General features: G+C 38.9%; 1 protein-coding gene and 1 non-coding gene across 2 annotated transcripts; one reads left to right on the forward strand and one right to left on the reverse strand.

Annotated features, from left to right (window-relative positions):
- Window positions 1-9,972: 9,972 nt before the first annotated feature.
- LOC130038361 (terminal nucleotidyltransferase 5C-like) lies at window positions 9,973-10,683 on the reverse strand. The gene has a single exon (XM_056130249.1). The coding sequence runs from the start codon at window positions 10,681-10,683 to the stop codon at window positions 9,973-9,975; it is 711 nt and encodes a 236-aa protein (XP_055986224.1).
- Window positions 10,684-14,153: 3,470 nt separating this feature from the next.
- LOC130038480 (U6 spliceosomal RNA) lies at window positions 14,154-14,260 on the forward strand. Its single transcript, XR_008794708.1, has one exon. It is a non-coding gene; the product is annotated as a U6 spliceosomal RNA (small nuclear RNA).
- The last annotated feature ends 2,380 nt before the right edge of the window (window positions 14,261-16,640 follow it).

The following is a 16,640-nucleotide window of genomic DNA, read 5'->3' on the forward strand; positions in this document are numbered from 1 at the left end:
AAACTGACAAGATGAATCTGATACTTTCCATGAATTTCTGTCTGGAGGCATTTCCTCTGCTATTGCTCAGGAAAGGAGATTCTAGAGCAATGCTAGAGGCCTTTTCCCACTGAGACAGAGACACTTGCTCAAAACTGAGCTGAAAAGAACTATCAGAGCTATCATGGAAGCAAAGACTAAGCAAAAAAGAGCTAGAAAGGTCTTAGCATAAATCTCACCCCCAACATGTTCGGGGCTTCTTTGAGTAATCAAGCAAACATCAATCTCCAGGGGAATGAATACATTTCAGAGATTATAAAGCCACAAAATTCATACACATCAATGTATGAAATTGTTTTAATTCATGCACGTGCAATCGAATAGACCCTAACTTTCATGGGTATGCAGTAGAGAACCCAGAAATTGCCAGGTTTAGTAGTTGCATTAATTATGACCTTGGGGAAAAAATCTTCCCTAGACCTGCCTTAGGATCATGGTTCTTCAAGCATATAACCTAGCAGCTTCCTAGAATGTATTTGAGCATTCTCTCAAAGTAGAAAATGCTTAACAAATTTGGTCATATCCATTATTGAATACAAGTTATCAACTATGGAAAGAAATGGGGAAATATGAATATAGCTTGGAGGGGATAAAAGCAGTATATAAACTGAACTCAAAGGGACCGACAACAAGTTAAAGAGAAAGAATTCACGAAAATAATTTTAAAAAGGTCAGAGAAAAGAAGACATATGAGTCAAAAATATTGATAAATGACTATAGTGTCAGGGTACAGAGGTGAGGGGTGCAAGTTTTGTGGGTCCAGGACCCCAGTTTGATCCATAGCATTACGGGAGCATTGTTGAGTGGTTCCAGGTGCCCTGGGAGTTATAACATCTGAGTAGCATCACATCCTCAACTCTTATCATTAAACTCTCTGGATGGGCTAGCTGAGTGGTCCCCGTAGGCACCCTGATCCCCTCCTGGCAGACCACCACACACCCACACATGTATGGCTAAAGTGGTCTCATCAGAGTATATGCCAGCTACAGAGATTGGACTGACATTTATAAATCTCTAAAACAAAAATCTGGTACCCAATACTCTATCGCCAACAAAACGTCTATCAAATGAACATGAAATCAAGACTTTTTAGCAAACAGTTGTTGAAATTCTTTCCAGTGAATGCTGAAAAGACAGATAGAAAGAAATGACCGCAGATATTGAGCACTGTTTTTCAGGAGGTTAAAAGCACTAGTTAGAGTAGATATGTTGATGAAGTATGTAAATAAATGGCCAATATGCAAATAACATAGCAAGTTTTCTTTAAAAATATTGATGTCATTATTATTCGATATGCCAAACACAGTAACAACAAAGTCTCCAGTGGAGACGTTACTGGGCCCGCCCGAGCAAAACTTTAAAATAAAAATGAATAATACTGGACTATTGGATTGTAATGCATTAAGATAAAGGTATGAAAACACTAGCACTAAAAAGAGATTTGGAAATAAATAGTGCTTACTTTAAACTCTTGCACTTTTTGTGAATTATATGTCTGTTTCATTTATTATGGTTTAGGTGGTTATAATAGTGTAAAAGTTTATGGTATCAATGCATAAAATTACTGGACACCACCAAAGTGCCCACTACCATTCACCATTGTCACTGTCACCTCCTGTCCCATCTTCTTCCACTTCTCTCATCCTACTACTTTGTAATTGGTTTTGGATACTAAGGTCAAGGTTCATCGTTGTGGAAAGCATATTTAAAGGAAGAATATGAAAAATTGCATTAAATCAAAACTTTGCCTACTAGCTTTAAAAAATCAAACCAATAAGGCATAATTTATGAGTTTAAAAAAATCTTCAAAACCAATAATGAAAATTTTACCAATGAAGAAAAATGTCCCAGAAACCATTTGGGTAAATATAATAAAGTGCATTGTAAAGTCACATGAGATCATTAAATACTAAAAGGGAAAAAATACCTATAACATGATGAAATTTGTCTTTGTAATTTGTATTATGGATATGTTAGGTATGAGTCAGCTTCCTGTATATGAGCCATGGCTATATCTAGACTACCAATCCAGTCACATTTTGTTTTATTATTGAAAACTTAAGTTACGGAAGGAGAAAATTTTACATACTCATATAGTCCACGAATATTCTGGAACTCATCCTAAAGACTAGTACAATGCATTCAAAGGAACCCTAAAGGGGTATCATCTCTGTCTCTCTCTATAGCAAACCACACTTTATTATGAAAGTAAAGTGGCACCTGAGTCTTATTCTAAAAAAAATAACACTTTTAAAACAGAATTACAGTTATACCCCTTATGTTAGTATGTAAACGTTATAATACTGATCAAATACAATGTATCAAATACAGTTTTGTGTGCTGTGTACAGAAATAGTCAAAACGCTATTTTATTCATCTGCTTTTCATAGGAAAGTATTATCAAACTAGAGGAAAAACTATACATGGGTGAGTTTTTTTCTAAAGGGAGGGTGGAACACAATTTCAGCTTCACACCAGAGTAGTAAAATAATGATACATTCATTAACTTGAATAAGCTAAACTTATGATTTGATGGACAAAACTTCATGATATACAATACTGTGCGGATAGCCTATCAAAATATCTTAAGTACAAATGGCTTGCAACATGATTTTTATGAGTTTGGCTCTTTCAGAATCTAAAGATCTTCGACTCATTATAGAAAAAAAAACTACTGATGTATTCATTAGGCAAAGTAGAAATTCACAGTTAAAACTATAATAGAAGATATAGAATATTTTCTGCCTTACTAATACCCTATAGTTGTGTTAGGACTATTTAATTTTAAGTAAACAAGGTATTGAAATAAAACTGATCATCTCGTTCATTCTAGATGTACAAATTAGTTATACCTTTTTAATACAAGAGAACCATGTTTGGAGACAACATACTGAACTAGTGTCATTTGTTTTTAATTTGCTAGGTGTAATTATTCATTATGTACGTAAAGTGAACAACAGGAAAAAATAGTTACATAGAGACAAAGTTAAATATTATTTTCAACAATACATGGAAAATATATACTGACTGTTTTTGTACCCAAAAAAATAATGATTTTTCAGATAGAAGTGTTTCGCTGGGGATTTACTTGAATGGGGAAAGGTGCAAAACCTATGAAACATGAAAAAGATGGAGTGATAAGAGGTATCAAAATAAGGCTCATGATTGAGGCTTTTGGAAAGCATTTTGCCTTTCACTGTGACTAAAAGCACACCAACAGAACAAATTTGGAAACAGAAAGAACATTCTGTTTTCAATGTTGAATCTAAGGGCTGTGAAAACTCAATAGTAAATACCCACCAGGAAATTGCTTTTAAGAGCCTTGAGAATAGGAGAGAGGTTTTGATTAATGATAAATATTTTTAGGTTATCAAAATGTCTATGCAAATTCAAAGCGTAGGTTTGATAGAATCATCTAGATAGAATGTGAATGAAGAAATTAAAAAGTAGACCTCTGAGGTACAAAGCTAAGAAAGTACAGGAGGGATACCAGGAAACAAACATAGTTATGAGTTTCTAAGAAAGGTAGAGAATTATGTGCTAGAGTGACTGAGAAATGGAGTGTTGTGAGTTCTGGAGTGATACTACAGTAGGTAGGGTGCTTGCTCTGCATGCAGCTAACCCAAGTTTGATCCCAGCCAGCACATGTGCCCAATGCTCTTCAAGGAGTGTTGTCTGAACACACAGCCAGGAGAAAGCCCTGAGAACTGCCTGGTGTGTCCCAACTCCACCCCAAAAAAGAGATGGAGAGTCATAATGACTGTTGTTTCCATGAGCGTGAGTGGAAGAGCTCATTTAAGCAACCTTATTTTGAGTAGTACAATCTCAGTGATTATATTGGGATTCAGGCTAGATTTGGTTGAAGAGTCAATGACAAAGGCATTAAAACAGCAAATCTATAGAACTTCTAGATGACACGTTTGTGCATAAGGAGAGATTTTGAGTGGATTACTGGGGCTGTGAAGTCAGAGGAAGATAAAAACAATAAATACGGGTGAAAAGTAAGAGTGTGTGATTTTGAAGAGAAAAGATTTTGAAAAAATTTGAAAAAAAAGTTGAAGGGATGCTTAATTGACAGGAACAATGTAAAAGTAAGAGAATGTGAAATTGCAAGCAAAATTTAATGATACAATTTGCAAAAAAGGTAGACTCTCTCTTCAATTATAACTGAAGGAAATGAAGAAAATATATACTGACATTGGTAGGTTTGTAGGTGGTGAATTTAAGTGCTCAGAAAACAATATATTTTGTTTTGCATTTTGGGTCACACACAGCGATGCTCAGAGGTTACTCCTGGCTCGAGCTCAGGAATTACTCCTGGCAGTACTTGAGGGACCATATGGTATGCTGGAGATTGAACCCGGGTTGGCATCCTGCAAGGCAAATGCCCTACTCACTGTACATCTCTCTGACCCCAGAAAATAATAATTTTATATTAGAAGTTTCAGAAACTTGGAAATGATTTGAGGTAGACATTGTAAAGAAAGGAAATCAGACCAATTGTACAAAACACAGTGGGACTAATACTTAGTGTGAGAGACCCAATTGGTGCCTGGTATCCATAAATTTTAAAGTATTACCATCAGCCAAATTTTTATTGCCAAACATTAAAAACGTTTTGTGGCTTAAACAATTACAAATTTTAGAATTATCAAAGTTTGGAATATTGTCAGATGTAGGTGATATAGCACTGCATTGCATAGTAAGTAATAGAAGTTACATATAATAGAACTTATATACTATATAAAATCTGTCACTGTCACTGTCACTATCCTCCCATTGTTCATCGATTTGCTAGAGCGGGCCCAGTAACATCTCCATTGTGACAATTGTTACTGTGTTTGGCATATCAAATACGTCACGGGTAGCTTGCCAGGCTTTACCGTGTGGGTGAGATACTCTCGGTAGCTTGCTGGGCTCCTCCGAGAGGGCCGGAGGAATCGAACTCGGGTCGGCCAGGTCGGCCACATGCAAGGCAAATGCCCTACCCACTGTGCTATTACTCCAGCCCATATAAAATCTAAGAGATGAAAATGGATGTGATAGAACGGAAGTGAAAAGATCACTACGAATTTAGTGTCTATAAATTCGAAGAAAAGGATACAAAAATTGATGAGTGAACTATAGATTATGGTTCAAAACAGAAATGAATTGAAGACTAAATATTCCTTAATCACAGTTCTGGTCAGTGACCATCCAAGACCATACATAATCTGTTTAATCAAATAGGTAAAACTACTTTGGATGTCAATAAAATAGAGACCAGTGTCCTGAACAGCTCATATAGATCAATTCAGATATTATATAGAGTGATAAGTAATAGTTAGATACAGAGAAGGCTTGTGGAAATTTGTTCAGAACTTTTCTAACAAATAAATAATTAGGATGGGAGAGACTTTTAGCTATGGTAAGGAATGAGTAAAGATAGCCAGAAGGCATGAGTCTAAAATAAATAAAAATCATGAGTATAAAAAATTAAAATCTGGACTTAATTTCTGAAAACAGTATTGTGAATCTAGTAGGGCATTGATATCCGTTATAAAATGTGAACAGTGTGTAGTTGTTAATGTATAAATCACTTCCATTTGCAAGGAAAGATAATGTGTTTATAGAAGAAGTAAAAGAACCCAAAGACAAATTCGGATCTCTGGTCAGCTAATTTTTGATAAAATAGCTGGGACCATGTAATGGATAATGCTAGTCTCTTTAACAAATGGTGCTGGGAGAATTAGATGACCACATGTAAAAATAATGAAGCTGAATTTGTATCTCAAACTTTCCACAAAAGTCAACTAAAATTGAATCAAAGACTTTGAGATAATAAGTAGAACTCTAAGATCTGACCTCAAAGTTATTTTCAATCATATGATATCAATGGCAAAATCAACATAAACAAAAACAAGCAAATGAGTCTACATCAAAGTAAATAATTTCTACATACAAAAGACACAAGCTAAAACCAAAAGACACACACCGAAGAGAAAATATTTGCACTCAACATATCCGACAAAGTATTGATAGCAAGATATATAAAGTACTCATTAAGCTCAACAAAATTTCCAAAAATCTATGAAAAAATGGAAGAAGAAATTAACAGACACTTCAATGAAGAAGACATACAGATGGTCAAAAGACACATAAAAATATTCTTTTTTTATATTTATTTATTTTTTAATAGTGAGGCACCATGAGGTACAGTTGTAGATTTACACATTTTTGTGCTTGGGTTTCGATTATACAATGATCAACACCCATCCCTCCACCAGTGTGCATTTCCCACCACCACGGATCTCAGCATCCCCTCCCCCCCCCAGCCCCTATCCCACCCTGCCTCTGTGGCAGGGCATTTCCCTCTCTCTCCTTTTGAGTGCCATGGTCAGCAAAAGAGGCATTGAGTGGCAATCATGCTTGGTCGACAGTCTACCCCCAGCATGCTCTCCCATCATGGGTGGATCCTCCCAACACCCTTTATTTGGTGTTCCCTTCTCTTTCTGAGCTCCCCCTTCCCCTAACATGTGTGGTTGTCCTCCGGGTCATTGAGTAAAATTCCTGGTACTAATCTCTGCCATACTTGGGTGTTAGTTTCCTATTTTGTTACTTTATGTTCCCCAGATGAATGCAATCTTTCTATGTCTATCCCTTTCTTTCTGAGTCATTTCGCTTAACATGATACTTTCCATGTAGTACCACTTATATGTAAACTTCATGACTTCGTCTTTTCTAACAGCTACATAGTACTCCATTGTGTAAATGTGCCAGAGTGAGGAAAATGTTGGCAAAACCCTTCATGACATAGAAGCTAATAGTGTCTTCAAAGATGTCACACCGCTGGCCAAGCAAGTGAAAACAGAGATAAATAAATGGGACTATCTTAAACTAAGAAGCTTCTGCACCTCAAAAGAAACAGTGACCAAAATACAAAGACAGTCAACTGAATGGGAAAGGATATTCCCCAACTACACATCTGATAAGGGGTTAATTTCAAGGATATACAAAATACTGGTTCAACTCCACAAAAAGAAAACATTCAACCCCATCAAAAAATGGGGAGATGAAATGAATAGAAACTTTGACAAAGAAGAAATCGAATGGCTAAAAGACACATGAGAAAATGTTCCACATCATTAATCATCAGGGAGATGCAGATCAAAACCACAATGAGGTATCACCTCACACCACAGAGACTGGCCCATATCCACAAGAACAAAGGCAACCGGTGCTGGCGCGGATGTGGTGAGAAAGGGACACTCCTTCACTGTTGGTGGGAATGCCGACTGGTTCAGCCCTTCTGGAAAGCAGTATGGATGATTCTCAAAAAACTAGAAATTGAGCTCCCATTTGACCCAGCAATACCACTCCTGGGAATATATCCCAGAGAGGCAAAAAAGTATAGCCGAAGTGACATCTGCAATTGTCTGTTTATTGCAGCACTCTTTACAATAGCCAGAATCTGGAAAAAACCTGAGTGCCTGAGAACATAAAAATATTCTTATCATCACTTATTATCAGGGAAATCCAAATTAAGATGACAATGAAGTATCTCTCATCAGTGAGAATAGCACATATCAAAAAATCTGAGAATATTGTGTCCTTAAGGGATTTGGTGGGAAAGAAATTATATATTATGCTTCTCAGAGCACTCCACAAACTACCGAGAGTATTCCGCCCACACATCAGAGCCTGGCAAGCTAGCCATGGCGTATTCAATATGCCAAAAACAGTAATAATAATGGGTCTCATTCCCTTGACCCTGAAAGAGCCTACAATATGTTGAGAAAGATGAGTTAGAAGAGGCTGCTAAAATCTCAGGGCTGGGATGAAATGAGACGTTACTGGCACCCACTTGAGTAAATTGAAGTACAACAGGATGACAGTGATACAGTGATACAGTGATTTTTTAAGGTAAGATGATTTATGAAATTATTCATAATTGAGTTTCAGTTCTACAAAATATTTCAGTGCCAGTCTCGTCACCAGTGTCAACTTCCCTTTATCAATGTCCCCAGTTTCATCCCAACCCCCACCCACACCATAGTTTGTCTCCTACAAAAGCTCATTTTTAAATTAGTTGTTGTATGTTGGATATTCTGCTTTCAATGTTTCTGTTACTGTGATATATATTGCCAATATTCTATTTTAAGGTTAAAATAACTTTACACTTATTCTATTTAAAAATATTTTCCTTAATCAAACACAATTCTCTTAAATTTGTTTTTGTTAAATTTATTTATTGAATCACAGTGAGAAAAGTTACAAAGCTTTTAGGTTTAAGTCTCAGTCATGCAATGATCAAACACCCTTCCCTTCACCAGTAATTGTTTTCCACCACCAAGAACCCCAGTATGCCCCCCTCAACCCCTTCCAATTCCTGTGAGGCAGATGATTTCTACTTAACTCTCTACTTTGATTACATTTATTATTTTGACAAAACTTGCACCATTATTGTTTGGAATTTCCCCCCAATAATCAGAACTGCTGAAAAGGCATTGTAAAATAATTTGTATTCAATTGCTGGTTATCCTTTACCATTGCTGGTTATGAAAACCATATGATGTCAAGCAGCCGCAATAGTAGCTGCACGATTTTGGATTTCTGATATTTTGCTAATTAAGTCTGGAGGTATTTCTGCCAAGAGCCGGATAATTATGAGATTGATTTCTGTGTGTCTGGTGCCATGGCCGTGCTGGAGAGCTGCTCATAGGGGGCAACTCATGGCCTCAGTAGGGCGTGAAGGATGAGCCGGTTCGGCCCTCATCCCATGAGGCTGCAGTTGCCCCATCACTGCCGGCTCATACCTGGCTTTCCAATAAGCCCTGAGGTGGCGGCCATGGTGCTGCCGGGGAGAGGGGCAAGGTGAAGGCAAAAGAGACAGACAGACACCCTTTCCCTTCGGGGTGGGGGCATAGTGCCGTAATTTAATGCATTGTCCATTCACATTTCTGCCACAAGCTGCCAGGCTCTGGATTAGGTCCTTGTGCCTCTGGTGCCATGGCCGTGCCCTCTTAAATTCTTAAATGATAATATATATTTTTAAAGCACCTGGAAGAACTTTAAGAATATGTAAAAGGTAAAATTATTTACAAAAAAATATTTATGAAATTATTCATATCTGAGTTTCAGTTCTACAAAATGTTTCAGCGCCAGTCTCATATCACCTCATATATATACACACACGTATATATATACATATATATGTATATGTGTGTTTATGTATATGTATGTATATATCACATCCCTCCCCAACAGGTGTTTCTGAGGCCCCTGACCCCTAATCTTGTTAGCTTTCATCTTTTCTCTTGTTCCCAAACCCATACAATCCCCTGCCCAGTATTTTTCTTTTTTGTTCTCCTTCTTATGGTCTAAATTCAAGTGTGATCAGGGAACCACCATCTATTACCTTGCATTTCTCCTTCTGTTATTCTATGTACTACAGACGAGATCATCCTGTGTTCATGCTTTTTCTGACTTACTTCACAAAACCTTATATCCTCCAGTTCCATCCAAGTTGTAAAAAATCGCACAATTTCATCATTCGTTGTATCTAGATCGTAATATATTGGGCTGGAGCGATAACACAGCAGGTAGGGCGTTTGCCTTGCATGCAGCCAACATGGGCAACCTGAGTTCGATTCCTCCGCCCCTCTTGGAGAGCCCCGCAAGCTACCGAGAGTATATCACCTGCACGGCAAAGCCTGGCAAGCTACCCGTGACGTATTCAATATGCCAAACACAGTAACAAGTCTCAAAATGAAGACATTACTGGGCCTGCAAAGCAAATCCATGAACAACGGGAGGACAGAGAAAGTGTGCATATATACCATATCTTCATTATTCACTAATTTATTATTCTGCTCCTAGGTTACTTCTATATCCTAGCTCTTGATTTAAGTGCTTCAATGAATAATGGTGTCCATGTGTCTTTTGAATATATGTTTATGTGTTCCTAAGGGCGATCAGTCTGTTCTGCAGGTGGTCCAAGGCTTCCTCAAAGTCCCCGTACACGCTCTCCCCGATCACCTGGGGGTGCAGGTGCTCCGAGATGGGGCCAGCAGAGCAGTCGTAGAAGACCAGCAAGGGATCCAGGATGATCTGGAAGGAGTCCACGCTGAACTCAAACTGCCGCCGGATGGAGTCGACGAACTTCAGCTCCACATTCCTCCCATTCTTGTTGGAGAGGGAGATGAGGCTCCAGCGGTCAGTGTCCGTGCAGACCTTCACCAGCTTCTGGACGTACGCCTCCTTCAGAGTGACCGGGCTGATTTTGAGTTTGTTCACACCCTCGGGCAGGAAGTTCAGCAAGGAGCACAGCATCACATCCCTGACCAGCTGAAACTCGGCCTCCGTTGGAAGAGCCACGTGGAAGATCAGGTCCAGGTCTTTGCAACCCAAGCCATTGTCTTTGACCAGGACGTGGCCTGCAGCAGAACCATTCAGCCGGACATCCTGCACTTTGATACCAGCCTCCTCCAGCTGCCCGCGGACCGTCTGGACGATGTCCTTCAGAGTGATCTCCAAGGTCGGAAAGTTGCCTCGGCCATGAACGGGGACCACCTCGGTCAGGACCTCATGCAGCCGGCTCACCTGGTCCCAGCTAAGCACGCTGAAGGAGTCAGAATCCCTGCCACTGCCGCTCTCCTCTGCCATCTCGGGGTGTTCTTCCAGGTGAGCTGGCGGCAGAAGAGCAGCAGCTCCCTGCAGGAGCGGGGCAGCTAGAGGAGCCCCCGCAGCGGCGCCGAGTAAGTTAAGTGATTAAGTGATATATATATATTCCCAGAAGTGCTATTGCTGGGTCATATGGAAATACAATTTCTAGTTTTTTAAAGGAATTCCCATATTGTTTTCCAAAAAGGATAGAGCAATCAGCATTTCCAACAGCAGTAAGAGTCCCTTTCTCCCTGAGTCCACTCTAGCAATGGTTGTTCTAATTTTTTTGATGTGTGGCAGTCAATATGGTGTAAAGAAACATCTCACTATTGTTTTGATTTGCTTCTCCCTGATTATTAGCAATGTAGAGAATTTTTTCATGTTGGTCATTTATATTTCTTTGAGAAAGTTTCCATTCATTTCTTCTCCTCATTTTATTGATGGATTTGGAGGTCTTTTTCATATAAGTTTTTACCAGTGCCTTCTATATCTTGGATATTAAAACCCCTTATCTGATGACTATTTGGTAAAACACTCCTGAAATTCATATGGAACAATAAACCCCCATGAATAGCTAAAGCAATCCTTGGGGAAAAGAAGATGAGAGGCATCACCTTCCCCAACTTCAAACTATACTACAAAGTAGTAGTAATTAAAACAATATTGAAATAGAGACAGACCAATGAACCAGAGTTGACTATACTGACACGACCCTCATACATATGATCATTTAATGTTTGTCAAAGGAGCATAAATGTGAAGTGGAGCCTTTTTAACAAATGTCACTGGGAAAATTGCACAGCTACATGCAAAAGAAAAAAATAAATAAACGCAGACCTCTGTCTAACACCAGACACAATAGATCAAAATAGATTAAAGAACTCAATATCAGACCTGAATCCATAAAGTACATGGAGGAAAACATAGGCAGAACTGTCCAAGACATTAAAACTGAAGGCATCTTTAAAGATGAAACACCACTGACCAAGCAACTGGAAGTAAAGATAAACAAATAGGAGTACATTAAGCTAAGAAGTTTCTGCATCTCAAAAGAAACAGAGACAGGCCATGGGATGGAAAATTTTATTTACCCAAGTCTCATATACTCTTAAAGAGGTTTGTAAGACAGCACACTTGATTGCCTGTGTAAATAAGGATCGAATTAAGAGGCTTGATTATCAAACCCCTTGCTCCTCATTTTCTCTGTAACACTTGAACAGCCACTTTATATAAAGGCATATACAAATGGACTGTAAGCACATAAAAATATGCTAAGAATTATTGCTATTAGGAATAATACAAACTAAAATAAAATAATATACTGTAACTCTGTAGCACTGTTCTCCGTTGTTCATTGATTTACTCGAGCGGGCCCTGTAACTTCTCCATTCTGAGACTTGTTGCTGTATTTGGCATATCAAATATGTCACGGGTAGCTTGCCAGGCTTTGCCGTGCCGGACTCTCCGAGAGGGGCAGAGGAATCAACCTGGGCGGACCAGACCTGGGCCGACCAGGTCGGCCGCGTGCAAGGCAAATGCCCTACTGGCTGTGTTATCGCTCCAGCCACATATGTTATTTAGGAAATGTAAAATAGTAAAGGAATTTCTGAATATATAGACTACCTCTATGGCCCAATAATCATATTCTGAGTATATGTTTAAGAGAAATGATTTCGTAGTGCATGAAAACACATATCAAGGGAAGTGAAGTCTTGAATAATGTGGTTGGAAGATTTTACAAGATATATGGCCTCTGAACTATTGATTGTAAACTTGAATATGACCCATTTTTTTTCAGAAGATGACTGAAATCTCACTAGAGAAAATTTGATTTTGTAGTAGTGGGACTGAGTTCATGAGTCTAAAACTTTATCGTGTGTCCCAAAATAAGTCTGATGTAGGGGCTCCCAGATTTCCACATCGAGTAAGATTTTACTTAACGTTTACATTGCAGGTAGAATAAAAAATCATGGAGGTATTACTGCATCACAAAAGAAAATGTCACGCTTTTGAGTTGTGTCTACTTTCACTGTAGATCTTCAGAGTTGTAACTTTCAACACGAACAAGTAGATCATCTTTTCTAGTGATGAAATCAGAAGGCTATTGTGAACGTTGGCAAAAACACAATCATGAATATGTCTGATCACTACATAAAATATGATTTTTGGGAGCAGTTCGTAAACAAAGATGTGACTACTGAATTAGAACACAGGCTGATTCTACACAGCACTTTAAATTTCAATGCATGCTTCATTATAATTTTATTAATTTTTGCACTTATTATCTTTTGCTTTAGTCTTATTGATTAGCAAGAGTAAATATTTAAATTGGTCTCTCACCTGAGATAGCTTTTATAGAAGAAGCGAAGCTGTATCTTATTTTAGTAGTCTAAGTACCTAGTATAGAACATAGCATACACCTATTCATTCTCAAGAGTTTATTTTACCCTTGAACAAATGTCTAAATTTCATCAAGAAATTTCAGGAGGAAGTAAAATAATGAACAATTATTTGAGGGAAAAGTGTATACATGCTAGAGTATATGTGCATATAAGTAAGATGGGAATGACCTTGACAAACCAGGAAAGTGTTTTCATGGGCAAGGAACGGATGAACACCTATCATACTGTCATATTTGCGTACACTGTTAGTATATTTTATAAGGATATGCAACCATGATAAAGGTTAAGATTTTGGTTTGTTATATTTTGGAATTGAACATAATAACCATCTCAGGGTAAAATGCTTATTTCCTATGAGTGATTAATTAGACATTACCCAACTGTGTGTTGTCAGTATCAAGTATTTCTGTCATCAGATTTTAAAAGAACTTTTTATCTTGTTTCTGCATGGGAATAAGAAATTCAATAACCATGAATATTTCAAAGTGTTTATAATTAAAACTTCATGTGCTTGGCAAGAAAACATGTTTCAAAGATTGAGCCAATTGTTTGCTGATTCTGCTGTCAGTCTGCAGTCGTGCATGCTAACAGCTGGCTAGAAAACATCGCATGATATTGCTTCTCAGTCACCAAGGAAGTAATGAAGTCTCTCTCCGGAAGGCTAGCTGGATTAATATTCAAGGCAGAGTTCAACAATCACACTGTGTTCTCTATTATCATTTTTATTTAGGATAAAATAAGCTCACCTGGAGAGGAACATAAACTTTCCCCATGTTGAGCCATAGAATGATCTGGAGGTCTTCCTACTTCCCGGGTTAAAGGAAGGGAAGTCAGCATGGAAAGATGTCTTTGAGATGGAACATGTGTCCTTGTTCAAATTTAGGTTGTGTGGTGATGAATGGGAGTTCAGATAGAATTATACATGCTAGTGATCATGTGCTCCACCTTTATCAAGACCCCGGGGAGGTGAAGAGTTTCCAAATCTTTCCAATGTGGGTCCTTGTTTTTGACAGTAGAATAAAGTCTACACTCCAAAGCAGTCAAAGTGAACAATTAGAAAAGCATGGAGTGCTCACTTTGGCAGCACATATACTAAAATCGGAACAATACAGAGAAGATTAGCATGGCCTCTGAGCAAGGATGACACACAAATTCGTGAGGCGCTCCCTATTTTACGCTGGGGGAAAAGGCAGCTCAGATAGAGAAGGGACCACGAAGTAAAGTGTTCTTGGAGGGCCTGTTTGGAATGGGAGATATGTGCTAAGTAGACTATAGACCGAACCTTATGGCCACTTAATACCTCTATTGCAAACCACAACACCCAAAAGGAGAGAGAGAGAGAGAGAGCAAAAGGGAATGCCCTGCCACAGAGGTGGAACGGGGTGAGGGGGATGGGATGAGGGTGGTGGAAGGGATGCTGGGACCATTGGTGGTGGAAAAAGGGCACTAGTGGAGAGATGAATACTCGATCATTGTATGACTGAAATGGAAGCACAAAAATTTGTAAGTCTGTAACTGTACCTCACGGTGATTCACTAATAAAATATTTAAAAAAAAAGAATAAAAAAGAAAAACATGGAGCAAGTTGTGTAGAATTAACAGGCATTCATGGGGACTGTAGCACAATGAAATAACACCTTTGAGTCACTCCAAGGCCACCATGCCAATTGCCAAGTACCATCTTCCTGCCAAGCATCACACAAAGGGAATTATCCAAATGCCTTGTTAGAAATTTGTATGGCAACTTTTAGAACTCTAATCCATGGTTTCAAAATATCAACCGCAGACAGTAGGAAAACTCATAAGCTTCATTTATTTCATAATTCAAGTGTTCAAAGAACAAAGCCCTGATAATGATCATTAGACAGATGGGAAAACTGATGTTTGGAAGGATGTGGGAGCCCCACCCCATGCTTCTCGTTCCCTCATGAGTGCAACCTTGGCTGTGTTTGCTACTTTCTCTGATCGGCCCCTGTGATCTCATTCATTACTCTCTGATTGTCGAGTGACTGATTTCTAAGACTTTCTGATCCATCCCTGCTCTCTGTTAGATTAGAAAGCTCCATTTCGGGGAGCAGCTTTAATTAAGTCATTGCTAAGGACAGCGAGCCAAGGGCCATTTAATTTACAGATACAGGGCTCCTTTCTTGTCTCTTTTCCAGTCTATAATTATTTTTGTGAGGGAATAAAGGTTCAGGGTAAAGGACTCAACTCTATACAATTTTCTCTAATTCTCAACCTAAGACGGTCTGAATGATTTCATATTTGATCGATTTTCAGAATTAGGCCACACACTTGTTAACTTCTATAAAACAAACGTGTCAGACCTTCAGTTCAGGAGCCCTACTCAGCATATATTATTATTAGGTATTATTTACGCAGATTGGAATCTTAGTGCCACCCAGCTTAAGGGCTAATATTCCGTGTTGATCCAAACTTGCAAGATCCTTGGAGCTGTTTATAAGATCGTGTGCAGTCTGACACTGGTCTTGCAGTTCTAAGCACCCAAATATCCACCTCCCCCAAACACTGCAGTTCCTTTATTTTTTTTTTAATTTTTTATTGGTGAATCACCATGAGGTTCAGTTACAGATTTACAAACTTTTGTGCCTGTATTTCAGTCATACAATGCTTGAGTACCCATCCCTCCACCAGTGCTCGTTCTCCCTCCCACCCCCCCACCCCATCCCCCTGCCCCACCCCACCTCTGTGGAAGGGCATTCCCTTTTTGTTTTCTCTCTCCTTTTGGGTATTTTGATTTGCAATAGAGGTATTGAGTGGTCATCGTGTCTGATCTATAGTCTACTTTCAGCACGCAACTCCCATCCCAAGTGGGACCTCCAACCACATTTTACCTAGTGTTCCCTTCTCTATCTGAGCTGCCTTTTCCTCCAGCATGTGAGGCCAGCTTCCAAGCCGTGGAGCAAACCTCCTGGTACTTATCTCTGTTATTCTTGAGTGCTAGTCTCCCATTCTGTTATATTTTATATCTCACAGATGAGTGCAATGCTTCTATGTCTCTCTCTCTCTCTCTCTCTCTCTCTCTCTCTCTCTCTCTCTCTCTCTCTCTGACTCATTTCAGTTAGCATGATGCTTTCCATGTTGATGCACTTATATGCAAAGGTCATGACTTTTTTTTTTTTTGCTTTTTTGGGTCACACTCGGCAATGCACAAGGCTTACTCCTGGCTCATGCACTCAGGAATTACTCCTGGTGGTGTTCGGGGGACCATATGGGATGCTGGCAATCGAACCCGGGTCAGCTACGTGCAAGGCAAACGCCCTACCTGCTGTGCTATAGCTGCAGCCCCGACTTTATCTTTTCTAACAGCTGCATAGTATTCCATTGTGTAGATGTACCAAAGTTTCTTTAGCCAGTCATCTGTTCTTGGGCACTCGGGTTTTTGCAAGATTCTGGCTATTCTAAACAGTGCTGCAATGAACATATGTGTGCAGATGTCATTTTGACTACACTTTTTTTTTGCCTCTCTGGGATATATTCCCAGAAGTGGTATTGCTGGGTCAAATGGGAGCTCAATTTCTAATTTTTTTAGAA

The sequence above is a fragment of the Sorex fumeus genome, unplaced genomic scaffold (assembly GCF_029834395.1).
Source record: "Sorex fumeus unplaced genomic scaffold, SorFum_2.1 ptg000075l, whole genome shotgun sequence".
Lineage (NCBI taxonomy): Eukaryota > Metazoa > Chordata > Mammalia > Eulipotyphla > Soricidae > Sorex > Sorex fumeus.

Bases quoted from the DNA above. Each gene is read 5' to 3' on its own strand.
- LOC130038361 (XM_056130249.1), bottom strand. From the start codon at position 10,683: ATGGCAGAGGAGAGCGGCAGTGGCAGGGATTCTGACTCCTTCAGCGTG.